The following is a 13,724-nucleotide window of genomic DNA, read 5'->3' as shown; positions in this document are numbered from 1 at the left end:
ACCAAAAACTCTAATTTAATCGAAATAAAATAGTATTCCCTTATTAATAGTTTGCAAACTTTTTTGACGGGCTACTAATGGACTTGGGCTATAGGCCCAACCCTTAACAGGGTAAAATTGCCATTCAACAGAAGAGCCAAAAGTCCCACCTGTTAGCACTCTCACTCACTACATTTTCAAAGCTCCTCAACTTCGATTTCATCGAAAGAGACCTATATTAATTCTACTTTGAGAAATCTAAATCAGTTTATTTTCTTCTTTAAGCATTGTTTCTTCGTTTTCATCGACGTGAGGTACGTTATTTTTTTTTTCAGAAATATTTATGATCCAAATGCTGTTTAGATTTGCTACATTGATCAATTCATATCTCTATCAGTTCGCGATTTTGTGTTTTTTTAGTATGAATTTTATGTTTCCGTTTAGTATTTTGATTAAATCTGGAGAAAATTTGAATGCATTTGAATGTATACATCTGTAATATCACTTCTGTACTGCTTGAGCTAAGATTTCTCAGTTTTTTTGTTGGAATTTTCTGTTTCCGTTCAGTATATTGATTAAATCTGGAAATTAGAATTCATTTGAGTGTATGCATCTGTAGTATCACTTCTGTACTACTTGAGCTATGTTATCTCAGTTTATTTGTCGGATTTTTTTGTTTCCGTCTTGTATTTTTGATTAAATCTGGAAATTAGAATGCATTTGAGTGTATGCATCTGTAATATCATTCCTGTACTACTTGAGCTATGTCTTTAGCTTTTTGTCTGCTAGCATTTATTATTTATTTCAGGTTGTGTCTGGTATAATGATGATATAAGTTGAGCTTAAATGAGTAATGAAAATTCATGTAGCCGACCTCATCATGATTTGGATCGAGGGTAGATGTTGTAGGTTGTGTATGTTATGATGGAAAATTTTCATTAACAAAACCTTTGTCACCAAAGAGAGAGAATGCTATCGAGTTTCCTAGTGGAACTTAATTTTCTTTACAAAATTTTCAACTTTTAACTTTATATTGCCTTCTCCAACAACACTCAAGACATTATTATCAATTTTTTTTAAATCAAAACTCTATCCAGCTTCCTTGCATTTAAAATTGATCTTTGATAAATATCTTACCGGAAAATATTTTCACCAAGCACACATTTTTAAGCTGGGGTGGAGCTTGATCATTCTTATTTTTGAGTGCTTGATGGAGGTTGTTGATGAATGCTTAACTTCATTTTTTTGGGGTGGGTGGGGGTTATACCCTGAGTTCAAATTTGTGTTATATGGAATAAATATCTCGCTAGATACAATTATAAGCTTTTCATGTACTTACTTACACATTTGGATTTGATGTTAACGTGTTATAATATATGTTCTCTTGGTTAAATGATATTTCATTGCACTGACCATCTATGATTCCTTCAGATTCTTCTTTGTCGGAAATGGCTGCAAACACAACTCCTGGCTTGCAAATACAAGCAACCAAACAATGCATTCCTGCATCGCAGAATGTTTCGAAAATGAGCACTATGAGTTTCAATTTTGGAAGTAAAAGAAAATCTTTTACTGATTTTAGAAGTTCATCACATATCTCGCTCGCGAAGCCAATCCATAGCTTCAAATTGGCTCCTATAAAATTTGAAAGGATGGTTACAAAAGCAATGTCTGGAGCTAGTGAACAAGTGCCAGTTTCAGGGTTGCCTATTGATCTGAGAGGTTGCTCCGAAGTGTCTATGGATTCTCCTCTGAGTTGAGTTTTGTGCAGAAATTCAGAGTTCATACTTGCAATATTGATTGCTATTTCTTATTGATGCAGGTAAGAGGGCATTTATTGCTGGCATAGCAGATGACAATGGGTATGGATGGGCAATAGCAAAGTCTCTTGCTGCTGCAGGGGCTGAAATTCTTGTTGGTACATGGGTGCCTGTACGTATATATATGATTTGTTTTTGAAGTTACTACTATTTATTACTTATAGCAATGTCAAAGAGGTTATCTTTTCTAATAGCTTCATATTTTAGGCGCTCAACATTTTCGAGACCAGTCTGCGCCGTGGGAAATTTGACCAATCACGAGTGTAAGAATGATGATGTTCTTTCTTTCCATGTACTCTTTCCCCCCACTCTTTTCAGAGGGATAATTTAATTTGATGTTTTAGGTTGCCTGATGGTTCATTGATGGAAATTGCAAAAGTCTACCCATTGGATGCCGTTTTTGACAGTCCAGAAGATGTTCCTGAGGATGTAAGATAAACTATTTTCAGTACTCTTTCCAACAAATTATAGGAAAATTGCTCAAGTCTAATCATTCTTGGTGAAATTTGTATGGTGCAGGTGAAAACAAACAAACGTTACGCTGGATCCTCAAAGTGGACTGTCTCGGTATTATGCTCTACATATTTGTTGGTGTTTATCATATTTTTCAACTGGATATGTGCCTGCGTGCAATCATATGCAATTGTTAATGCTCATATTAAGGAAACTTGGGTTCATGCATGTCAGAGTATTCAAACATATACCAGATGTTTCTGGTCGTCTCACCTTTTTCCACCATATCTTTGCACATTGCTTATAGTTGACATTCATATTATTATTAATTGTTTGTGCTACAGATAGTACCAAGGAACTAGAATTTTTATTTAAAATCTTCTTGAATCTGGATCCCTAGAACTATTGGGCCAAAAAAGATGTGGTTAGGAAGACTTCATTGTGTATATGCATCATTACTGGTGAGTGCTGGTGTTTGTGTTTGGTTATCAGTAAAGACTTAATTATATGCTATAGGCATCATTGATGCTGGAACTTGTGTTTGGTTATCATTTTCTCCTTCAATTTTGTAGTTGAACTATCTATGTTGCACGTAAAGTAGTAAATCAGTATTGTATGTTAGGGAATGCATTATGTCAAAAGAGCTGATAAACTTGTTACGTGACCTTGCAATTTCTAATATTTTAGGAAGTTGCTGAATCTGTAAAACAAGATTTTGGCACTATTGACATCCTTGTACATTCACTTGCAAATGGTCCAGAGGTACACTTCTCCTTCTTCCTTTCATTATTTTTTGTAAGTCATGTATAATCTTCATCAGGCCAATAACTTCTAAATTTTTTGTTGTAGGTTAGCAAACCTCTATCGGAGACATCAAGAAAAGGATACCTTGCAGCTATATCTGCCTCCAGTTATTCCTTCATATCTCTACTAAAGCACTTTCTTCCCATAATGAATCCAGGTAAACTCTTGTTAATGTTCTGTTGTTTTTTGTTATTTTGGTAATACAAAATAAGTGAATGATGTGCTGTTCATCAGACAACTCCTTTTCTGTAAACGTTTTAACAAGAAAGAAGGAAATCTGAATCTTTCAACTATGTCCTTACCTTGCAGGCGGTGCCACAATCTCTCTAACGTACATTGCTTCTGAAAGGATTATCCCTGGGTACGACTCTCATTAATTGCCTAGGTTGAAGTTCCTTAATTTCTCAGTATATGTTTAATATTCTTCTTGAATTTACAGATATGGAGGTGGTATGAGTTCAGCAAAAGCTGCTTTGGAGAGTGACACAAAAGTAAGTTTGTTGCTAATTTTATTTTCGATAATCCATATCTCGTTTCCTTTAGCTTCAACTATGAGCATCGCTTAAGAGTTATTTTAACGTTTTTGTTGAAGGTCCTGGCATTTGAAGCTGGAAGAAAGCACAAAGTCAGAGTCAACACTATATCTGCAGGTATGCATCACAACACTCAGTTTTTCGCATAACTTGATGCTCTTTGAACTCTGAAAGTTTGCTGCACAAACTAATTCAAAAAAATGCTGCATTTTTCAAAGCTTGTAGCTTATTCCCGTCACAGGAAGAGTATGTTTTCCATGTTAGTACATCCCTTCAGTTCCATGACAAACTAAACTTCATAAAAATATATTTGGTGGAGAACCTCTTCAACCCTTTTGTGTGTTCGACTTGCACAAAAAAGTCCTATTTTTTTGGCTTCCTTCCCATGTGCTTGGTGCTCATAAATCTGGAATCCCATTGCCGAAAATTAAACAAGTAATTGTTTTCCAGGTCCACTGGGAAGTCGTGCAGCAAAAGCTATTGGCTTTATCGACATGATGATAAATTACTCACTGGAGAATGCTCCTTTGCAAAAGGAGTTGTATGCTGGTAAGTCACTGACAATGCTGTTGATTCTGATAGTTGTATTAATGGAAGTTGTTTGTGGCTCTATTGTTTCTGAGTATCTAAACCTGTAATTGGATCTAACAGAGGAGGTTGGGAACACTGCTGCATTTCTGGCATCTCCTTTGGCTTCAGCAATTACTGGCGCCACTGTGTATGTTGACAATGGTCTGAACGCGATGGGAGTTGGAGTTGACAGCCCAGCTTTCACGGGTCTCGACATCCCAAAAGATAATAAGAGCTAGTGCTAGAAGCTTTGGTGATCTAGAGAAACTTTGTTTTGTTATCTGTCATAGATTCCGGATAGCAATTTTTAGTGACGACATCCTATCTTTTTCCAGAAGGTAACTTAATTTGTACGACGCAATCTCAGTTTTAGCTGCGGTCCTCATTATTTATTGGCAGTGTGTTACCTGACCTATCTACATTAAGCTAGCATTTGGCTATAGATTTCCATATACCAGTTTTCCGTGAAGTTTCTATTATTGTGCCTGGCCATATATTTTCGGTAACATATTTCACTTTTTTCAAAAATAAGACAGAACAAACATGAAACATAATTTGACTTCATAAGTTCGATATAAAATTACCATTTATTTTCATAACAAACTAGATAATACATTATCTGAAAATAACACGATATTTTATTAGAACTACTACTAATACAACTGTCAGCTGCTAATGAGGGGTTGTATTGATAGGAATATAGTTTATTTTTGTTTAATTTTTTGGGTAATCAGAAAGAATCTATATTCCTTTGCTTTCTGATTACCCAAAGAAATACTACTTTTTTCCTGATATTCCACATATATCGTCACTTGTTGTTTTACACTTTTTTGGTAATGATGTTCAACCTCTGCACAAACCATGGTTTATCCAGGTGTACCATAAAAATGTACAACAGGGTCAATACCAACTTCTCTAAGAAATTCAGCTAAGCTATTACGGAATTCGTCGTCATTTAAAAAAAAAAAACACACTGAATTGTTACCACCAGTGTCACAATTACTTGTTTACTACAAACAGAGAACAATTTACAGATAACATAATACTAACTTGAGGGATTCCCAACATTTGAATTCCCATGTCCCCAACGAATGTCAAATTTGGCACCTAGATTAACCAAAGAGATATTGGCCAAAGAGGGGGTGGGAAGAAGATCAGAAGGAAGTTAGCAAATTCCTAATACTTCACCAAAAACTAAGGAACATCCTGCATCATCTCAAAGTGGATAAACTGTAGCTTAGTCTTGTGTGAGCTTTCGTTTTCCTTTACGAATGGCAGCAGCTCTTGCAGAATTGTCATTTTCTGGGGAGTCTTCAACTACAGTCTGCTCCTGCAAAACCAGACCACGATTCCGAGATAACTTCCTTATCGGTGTTGTTGAAACAGCTTGTTCCTTATCTACGGTACTTGATGCTGGTTGAGAAGTGGCTGGTATATCGGCTTCATTTCTGTGAGGCATTAATTCATCTCCAACAGCAACAGAAGCTAACATAAGCTGCATATAAGGATGAAAATTCAGATCATTATCAGCCTTAAAATGATCGTCTAACATATTCAAAAATGTGCAGTAAAGTGGTAGAAACCGTGCTTAGAACAATAAACTGTTATGAATCACAGATGAAAATGAGTCGGATGGAAAAACTGATCAAACACCTACTAGTGCAGAATCATACAAATTTCACAGTTGTTTGTCATCAACTATTCCAAATCCTTGGCCATTAGGTTTGTGTGAGAAACAAAGTTTTAGTAGAAGATAGAAAGTCATTTCAGTGTGCTAATACAGCAATCTCAACAGATACAAAATATTGACCACCAAAACAATTTGAGAGAGGAGATGGTTTGTGTTACCTTCCAATCCTGGAAGTCAAATCTAAAGACGAAGTGGTTATAAGAAACCTCCCCTGAAAGGACTGCATTAGAAGCAGGCGCATTCCTTGGTGCTGCATCAGCATTAGTTACTCAAGTCATGAAAGAAGAAGTAGCAAAAGAAGAGAAAGGAGAAAACAACTATGGATGTAAGAACTTACAAACCCTATGACAGCCTTTGTCGTCAACAGTTATGTCAGCCCGCCCATCTTTAATTAGAAACGATAGGGCAAACAAATTTTCAACTGTTTGTGCAAAGGATCTTCTATTCAGGATTAAGTTTTCAAGCTTGGCACTTTTATGCCTCCTTAGAATTTGGAACATTGTCGCCATATTCTTGTCAGTGTCTGTCTTGCCTTCACCATCAGGTTCATCTAGCTGAAAACATATCTAGAAATCTTAGGATACAATTCATTTCGCCAAAGTAAGAAAAAGTTAGCTAGTGGTTTATACAGTTCAGAGGAACTACAGATGAAAAATAACTGCAATCAGCAGCATGTAAAATAGAATGAATAAACACGATTGCATACAGAGAAATAGTTGATCAATGGAAATCTACAGGATAATAGTATCCAAGCAAAATGCTTGCTTAAACTATTTTAGTGATAGACCCAATTATTCTAACAGAAAACATCAGAGTAAAGTACTTCAAATGTTTTAGCTCAAAATATATTCCAGCTTCTGGTAAGGGGTAGCAATTTCCCCACAAAATAAGCAAGGCTGTGTAGAGCTTTGTAATTTATACCTCCTCTGGGTGTTCACTTTCTGTTGGTATCACACGCTTTTTACGAACCACAGGATTGCGTTGCTTAATTTCAGTATTCATAGGTCCAATCCTGTAAATAATATAGATTAACATCTGGTTCAACAGACAAAACAGTACCTATCAAGAAAGAATATGGATGATTGAACAATTACATAGTGCAGCATCCAGGAGCACCCCTGAAAACATGAGAGACTACACGACCAACATTGTACCAGTGCACATTGTTTCCGTCCTCTTCTGTCCTACGGCTGGATCCAGCTTCTTGGCCAAAGTCCCTAAGTAAGCAACTAACAAAATCTGAAGGGGTCACGCCTCCATTACTATGTGCCTTTACAGTGGTCACCAGTGTGTTTGTGATGTCCAGCAAGGCTTCAGCATCGGCGACCTGTTCCCTAGGTTTTTGTACTATATATAAAAAAGAAAAAAACTTCTAACTGAATTCAGAATATTCAAACATGATAGTGTGAATGAGTCATCAGGGTTGTGAACCTTAAAAATTCAAAAGAATAAGCTTTTGTTTCATTTCTCAGCAATTAAACAAATCAAAAGTTGGAGGGAAATGATCAAACGTGTGTTTCTCATGCTCCAAATTTAAAGGAAATTATCAGGCATTTTCTGAGGAAAGTATTATCCACTTACACTCAGCTTTACTTAATTTATTTTATATCAGGTTTTAACTCAGCATAAAACAAAGATTTGAGAAACAGACTAAACTAACAAATCAATCATAGTTATGCGAGCAAGTAATGGAAGGCTATCAATCCAATTACTGAAGAAACCATCTTTTTAAATGCACTAATTCTTTTGCCAAATGGATCATGAGATTTCGCAATAACATGCTGCGAAAATTTCAACTTTTGCAGTAGTACTTCCAAAACTCTAGAAAAAACAGTTGTTTCACTCATTTATTGTGGAGGGAGCATTCAGTGAACAAATTTCACTCACACAAGCATAGATGAGCTACATTTAAAGACAGCACAGATAGTATCAATGCACCAGACTTGAATCAATACCTTGTTGATGTAGCCTTTCAACTTCCTCAATTATTGACTCAAATCTATCTGAATCAACTGTTGATATATTATCTCTCTCATCTGCAACAAACACAAAAATATTATTGCCTAATTATGCAAAAAAGACAGCAGCACCGGTTGCATTCATTGAATCAACTTACTAACATGAGATATTCACCATAAAATCAAAATTGAACTCTTTTGACTCCAACAGAAACTAGTCTTAGAACTCATCCAAAAAAAAGTAAGAACCAGTTGCTAACAAATGACATAAAAAAGGCAAATTTAAAGAAGATGAAAATGACAATTCTCTACGACACTAAGACTACAAGGATTTCAGTGAGAAAGATACTACATTTTAGATTTTTGTTTCGTTTCGTTTGGCATTATATTTGTTCAAATGAATAGTATAATTATCTATAACTATTTCACCAATAGTGCTTTCAGTTCTATCTGAATACCTGAACTCCATATCTGAATTCTAATTAGATAAGTCATGAATCTATTCAGTTATGCAACAGAGTATTAAATCACACATACAATTAAGAAAAAAAAACTGAATGCAAGCATATAAAGGAGCAAAAATTATGAAACTACTAAATTACCAGAAATCCGATTCTTAAAATTGAGATAATGAGAGCGTAGAACTCTTCGCCCTACTATAGTCTCTTCCTCCACCGAACTGTTATTGTTGTTCCTATTGCTAGGGCCTGCTACTGCTGCCGCCACTGCCTCTGCCGCTGCTGCAGCATTTCTCCTTGTCTTGACTCCATTACCCTGAGTATCAACAGGTTCGCGTTTTACAGCTCGAACCATTGCTTAATAAGGAAGCTTTTTATGAAAGAATTAGGGCGAAATTGTTCAAATAAGATTCGAGAATCAATGAAGCAGATCGAAGAAATTGATAAATCAGAGAAGAAGAATCGCTAAAATTTGAAATCCAGAAGAAGAAAGAAGAAGAAGTAAGAACCCTATGAATATTCAAAAAAAAGTTGAAACCTCCATTGAGGCGCGCTGTGAGTAATTTACCCCTTTCCCTCTCTCGCTCTGTGTGTAAGTTTTGGGTAATGATGAATATAGTCCTTAATAACTTTTACAAGTGTTCAATTTGGTCCTTTAAGTTATAAATAAAGACAATAGTTATTTTTATTTGTCAAGAATTTGGTCCTTTAAGTTATAAATAAAGACAATAGTTATTTTTATTTGTCAAAATAAATTGTGGAAACATAACATAATATACTTAGTTAAATCGAGGATATTTTAGGCTTCCTTTTATGTTGCTTGTATCGAATATATTCAATTATTCAACATAAAATTGCAACTTTCTTCAAGTTCTATTGCTTATGAGACTTTCAAATTAGATTAGAAAATTTAGTGTGAGATATAAAATTGAATGGAACGATACACAAATGGTCTTAGAATTTCTTTTACGATAACTTTTATTAGGTAAAGTATATAAGAATAGTACTAAATAGAATAATATTCAGATTAGTAATGATGATATTAATTTTATTAAAATTACTTCTTATCCACTGTTTGAATTTGTATCTCAGAGGTGGTTTTGTTGGTAACCATACTTATAAATATATTACTAACTTTGTATTGTTAGTGTCATAATTTATTATATAGTAGTTACACATCTTTTTGTAAAGAATTAGGTGTATCCAAGATCATCCATTTCTAAAACTATTGGGCCTACTCGGGTAATAATCAGAATTTGTTGGGTTAAGGCCCATAGCCCATAATGGCATATTGGCCTACCTAATTGGTACTCTTGTCGAGATTTGACCATATCAGTGCGGATTTATCTAGGGATTTATCAGAATTCAGTATTTAATAGTAAAATTTAATTATTAGTTTGAATTCACGGAAAGGGTTTTAAATATCCTTGAAGTATTACAAATGATACAAAATTATCCTCCATCTACTTATTGGCTCTAAAATACCCTTATCATTCAGCTATTGACTCCAAAATATCCTTGTCATTCATTTTTGGGTTCAAAATTGATCACTTATTTAACGATTTTTAATTTAAACTATTTAAATATTTTTTAATACATTTAACTATTTGGTATAATTTAACTTATTAATATAATTTATAAATCAATCTACTATCCACCATTACTAATTAAACCACACCCAATTAATAAACCCGACTCATTACTAATGCAACAACAGAAAAAGTACTGTTAATTCTAGAAATTTGAGGCGAAAATGTCTGTAGAAGTAGATCATAAATAGAAGTCCTCGATGAAAACATATTATAATTCAAGTGTCTAATTAAAAATTACGGATAAACTTAAAAGTCTGACTATGTTCATCTTAATTATTCACTCGTCTCAATTATGTGACGTTACTTAATAGATAACTTTTTTTAAAAAAATTGTATTGAAATTTTATTTATTAAATTATATATTTTTTTAAAAAAATGCATGAATTAATTCGTTATGTACTATTTCTTTACCTTTAATCATAAAATTCTAATTTAAGCTTGAAAGAGAATTCTATTAAAAACGTCCTCCTAAATAAGCGGTTCAAATTAAATTTAATTGGAGTTTCAATTCAGACTCGAATAAGTTTGAATGTCATTTTTCAGGAATCTGTAATTTCATCGTGTTTTAGTAGTGTTTAGGGCGATTCTGATATTAGAATTGATTTATTAATTGGGTGGGGTTTAATTAGTAATTGGTGGGTATTGGGTTGGTTTATAAATGATATTAATAAATTAAATTATATCAAATTGTTGAGCGCCAAGTATTTTAAAAAATTATTCAAATGGTTTAAATTTGAAACCGTTAAATAAGTGATTTATTTTGAACGCAAAGGTGGATGACAATGATATTTTTGGAGCCAATAGGTGGGTGAAAAGGGCTTTTTGAGCCAATGATGGATGAAGGGTAATTTTGTACCATTTCCAATACTTCGAGAATATTTTAGGTCTTTTTCCGTTGAATTCATGGTAAAAACCGATACATTTGATTTATTCTAATTACACTGTAGGTGTATCAATAGTGATTTTGTGATGATCGCTATACGTAATGGTAGTTGTGCTCGACTGTGGTGGAGATAGTTGTGTTTTTGGGGTTGTAATAATACTTGTTTTGTGTCTACGCAGACTACACAGTGAGATAAATTATTATAATATTTATCATGTGAATAACATCTTAATAAATTTAAACTCTTTATAAGATTTTAATATATTTAACATATTTATTCAGATATAAACTTTTACCGAACACAAATAAATATCAAATGTCATGCAAATCTCTATCATCCATAAACCGTGGAAATCTTATTCTAAAAACATGCTATAAGAATATTTTCAACTTTTATTGCCCATTTTATTGAAGTATCTTTTATTGGGTTAGGCAAATTATGATCTTAAAACATGATGAGAATTCTTTAAAAAAAATAGTGGTCACCAATTTATGTTCTTTTCAACGATGGCAAGCGTCGTTGTAGGGTGTGTTTGGTATAGAATTTCAAACTCTTCTACATTTGGCTAATTAAAATATTATAAAAAGTAATTTTTTTTAATGGAAAAACAAATTTTATAAAGGGAAAATTATACTAACTCCACTCCTTGACCACCACCTCGCCACAAAAAAGTTAGTTTTTTGCCAAACGTCGTTTAATAAAGGGCAACTTTCACATATAACAAATAAAAAATTTATATTTGTATACTATAACAAAGTTTGAATAATTGCGTTCCATAACAAACATAGAAACTATATAATTCGCTATACATATACAGTTGAAGCAAATTATATAAAATAAGAAAGAGAAAGACACTTGGGCAGAGAACTGTATAATAATGAAGTGTATAAAAAGAATTGTATTATTATAAGTGTATAGAACGATTATATACACTTTGAATTTGTACAAAATGAGAAAGAGAGAAAGACAAAAGAGACTTGACAAGGAATATACAATTGAATCGAATTGTATAAAACGAGAAAGAGAAAAATTAGATACAATTTGAAATTTGTATAAAACGAGAAAGAGAGAAAGATAAAAGAAACTGGGCAGGAAAATATAAGTGTATAGGACGAAAATATATGTACTTGCATGTGTATATACAATTTTCTCACGCTTTATACAAACAGAAATGCAATTTATACATTTCGCTTCTGTTTGTATAAGTGAGAAAGGTGAGGGTGGCGAGCGAGATTTGGGAGAGTGGCGAGCGAGATCTGGAAGAGGCGAGAGAGAGAACAAAAATATATGTATTTATACAATTTTATCTGTTTTATAATTAGAAACAATTTTTTATACACTTGTGTTTGTATAAAAAGTGAGGAAGCGAGCGAGAGATTGGAGGGGAGTGACGAGCGAGATATTTGGGAGAGAGGCGCCTGACAATTTTTTGCAAACGTTTGCTATGGAGCACAATTAAATCAAACTCTAACTATTCCATTTATTTTAGGTTAAGTTTGCTATTATATACAACTTTCTCCTTAATAAATGACACTGATACCTACTACAATCCCCATAATAACTTTTTTAATTAGTTATAAATGTTCTTCAAATTATATTACTATTGTATTTACGGACAAAAAATAAGTAAGAAATTTTTTTTTAAAAAAAAAGTAAGAAAATTATTTTTTTAAAAATAAAGAATAAAAATCATGGAGGACATATCTCTTCCTCCCAAACACGCCCTTAGTGAAGGGCGATTAAGATTAGTCAATAGACGTGGCTTACACTAAAGGTATGAAATGAATTTTATGATAGTGATTCGCAAGGGGTTTAAATTTTCTTGTAAAATTAATATATTTAAAAATAATAAGGCCATGTTTGGAGAGTTTTGACAATTTAAAGACAGAAGCCGAGATTCCTCTATAATTTTCTTGTTGTCACAGTGTTTATAATTTGATGCCAAACATTATATTATAAAGAAATCATAGAACATTAACAATTACTATATTTTTAGGGTTCCTTTGTTTGTTAGATTTTATTCATCGTTACAAGATTTTGACCTTTTGGGGGTGTCTTTTTCTTATTCCAAGTTATGGAATGTTGAATTAGTTTGTAATATTTAATGATTTAAAATCGAACGAATATAATTTTGCTAAAGAGTATTGACTCATCGTAATGAGCTCTCTCTTTCTCTCTATTTGTATACGAGGGTTTTCTTAAAATAACATAAAATATAATTTTATATTGTATTAAAATATAAAATATAATTTCTTATATATGTTCCTTTATATGAAATTATTATGAACAATGGTGTCATGCTAAAGTCTTTCTTTTTTCTAATTTCGTTTTATTGTTTTTTCCTAACTTATGAAATGCTTGTTAAAAAGATTGAATGATTCTTTTGTTATAAAACTATTTTTAGAACCCCTATGTGGAGATGGAATCTTTATAAATTATAGTAATATGCTTAAAAAAGTTTTTAATTAAGGACATTATTATTTTAAAACACGTGTAAAAAGAAAAATTCATCTGGATGGAATCTGATAATTTAAAAAAGGAGAAAATCATTTTCATTCACATCTCTCTCTAGTCTGCATTATATAATTATTAATGACTATCTAATCTCCACTTAATGCAATTTTATTAGTATTGATTAATGTAATGCTTGAGAAGAAGAAGAAGTTCCAAAATGCATATAAAAAATAACAATTTCCAATTTTGGGTATTAGGGTTAAATATATGTTCCCAATTCGATTATGTTTTTTTTTTATATTAAATAAATATTAAAAGAAACAAAAACAAGAGACTTTTCAGATTTAATAAATTTACTCCGTGAAAAGCCTTTGAGATATTATTATTATTATTTTTTCGACAAGATCAACAATATAATAGAGGATTGATAGACTGATAATTTTTTAGATTTTAAAAAATGGAATGCATGCATTACATGACATTCTAAGTGAATTTTATGTTGATAGGAAAAATTGATGAATTTTATAAA

At 32.6% G+C, this 13,724-nt stretch overlaps 2 protein-coding genes across 2 annotated transcripts; one reads left to right on the top strand and one right to left on the bottom strand.

The window, feature by feature from the left end:
• Positions 1–53: 53 nt before the first annotated feature.
• Positions 54–4,638, top strand: LOC101252237 (enoyl-[acyl-carrier-protein] reductase [NADH] 2, chloroplastic). Its single transcript, XM_004249121.5, has 13 exons — positions 54–293; positions 1,411–1,701; positions 1,802–1,911; positions 2,007–2,062; positions 2,144–2,228; positions 2,319–2,366; positions 2,940–3,014; positions 3,102–3,213; positions 3,366–3,417; positions 3,496–3,547; positions 3,649–3,706; positions 4,040–4,138; positions 4,241–4,638. Exons 2-13 carry the CDS (start codon positions 1,428–1,430, stop codon positions 4,396–4,398), a joined length of 1,179 nt encoding a protein of 392 aa, XP_004249169.1. The 5' UTR covers positions 54–293; positions 1,411–1,427; the 3' UTR covers positions 4,399–4,638.
• Positions 4,639–5,095: 457 nt separating this feature from the next.
• LOC101251938 (non-structural maintenance of chromosomes element 4 homolog A) lies at positions 5,096–8,901 on the bottom strand. The gene is made up of 7 exons (XM_004249120.5): positions 8,410–8,901; positions 7,805–7,885; positions 6,944–7,196; positions 6,771–6,861; positions 6,187–6,403; positions 6,008–6,099; positions 5,096–5,654 (listed from the first exon to the last, which is right to left on the bottom strand). The coding sequence occupies exons 1-7, from the start codon at positions 8,618–8,620 to the stop codon at positions 5,397–5,399; spliced, it is 1,203 nt and encodes a 400-aa protein (XP_004249168.1). The 5' UTR covers positions 8,621–8,901; the 3' UTR covers positions 5,096–5,396.
• Positions 8,902–13,724: the final 4,823 nt, after the last annotated feature.

The sequence above is a fragment of the Solanum lycopersicum genome, chromosome 10, assembly GCF_036512215.1.
Source record: "Solanum lycopersicum chromosome 10, SLM_r2.1".
In the NCBI taxonomy this organism is placed as follows: Eukaryota; Viridiplantae; Streptophyta; class Magnoliopsida; order Solanales; family Solanaceae; genus Solanum; species Solanum lycopersicum.
Note: the sequence above shows the minus strand (reverse complement) of the source record. Positions and strands in the feature narration are given on the sequence as shown.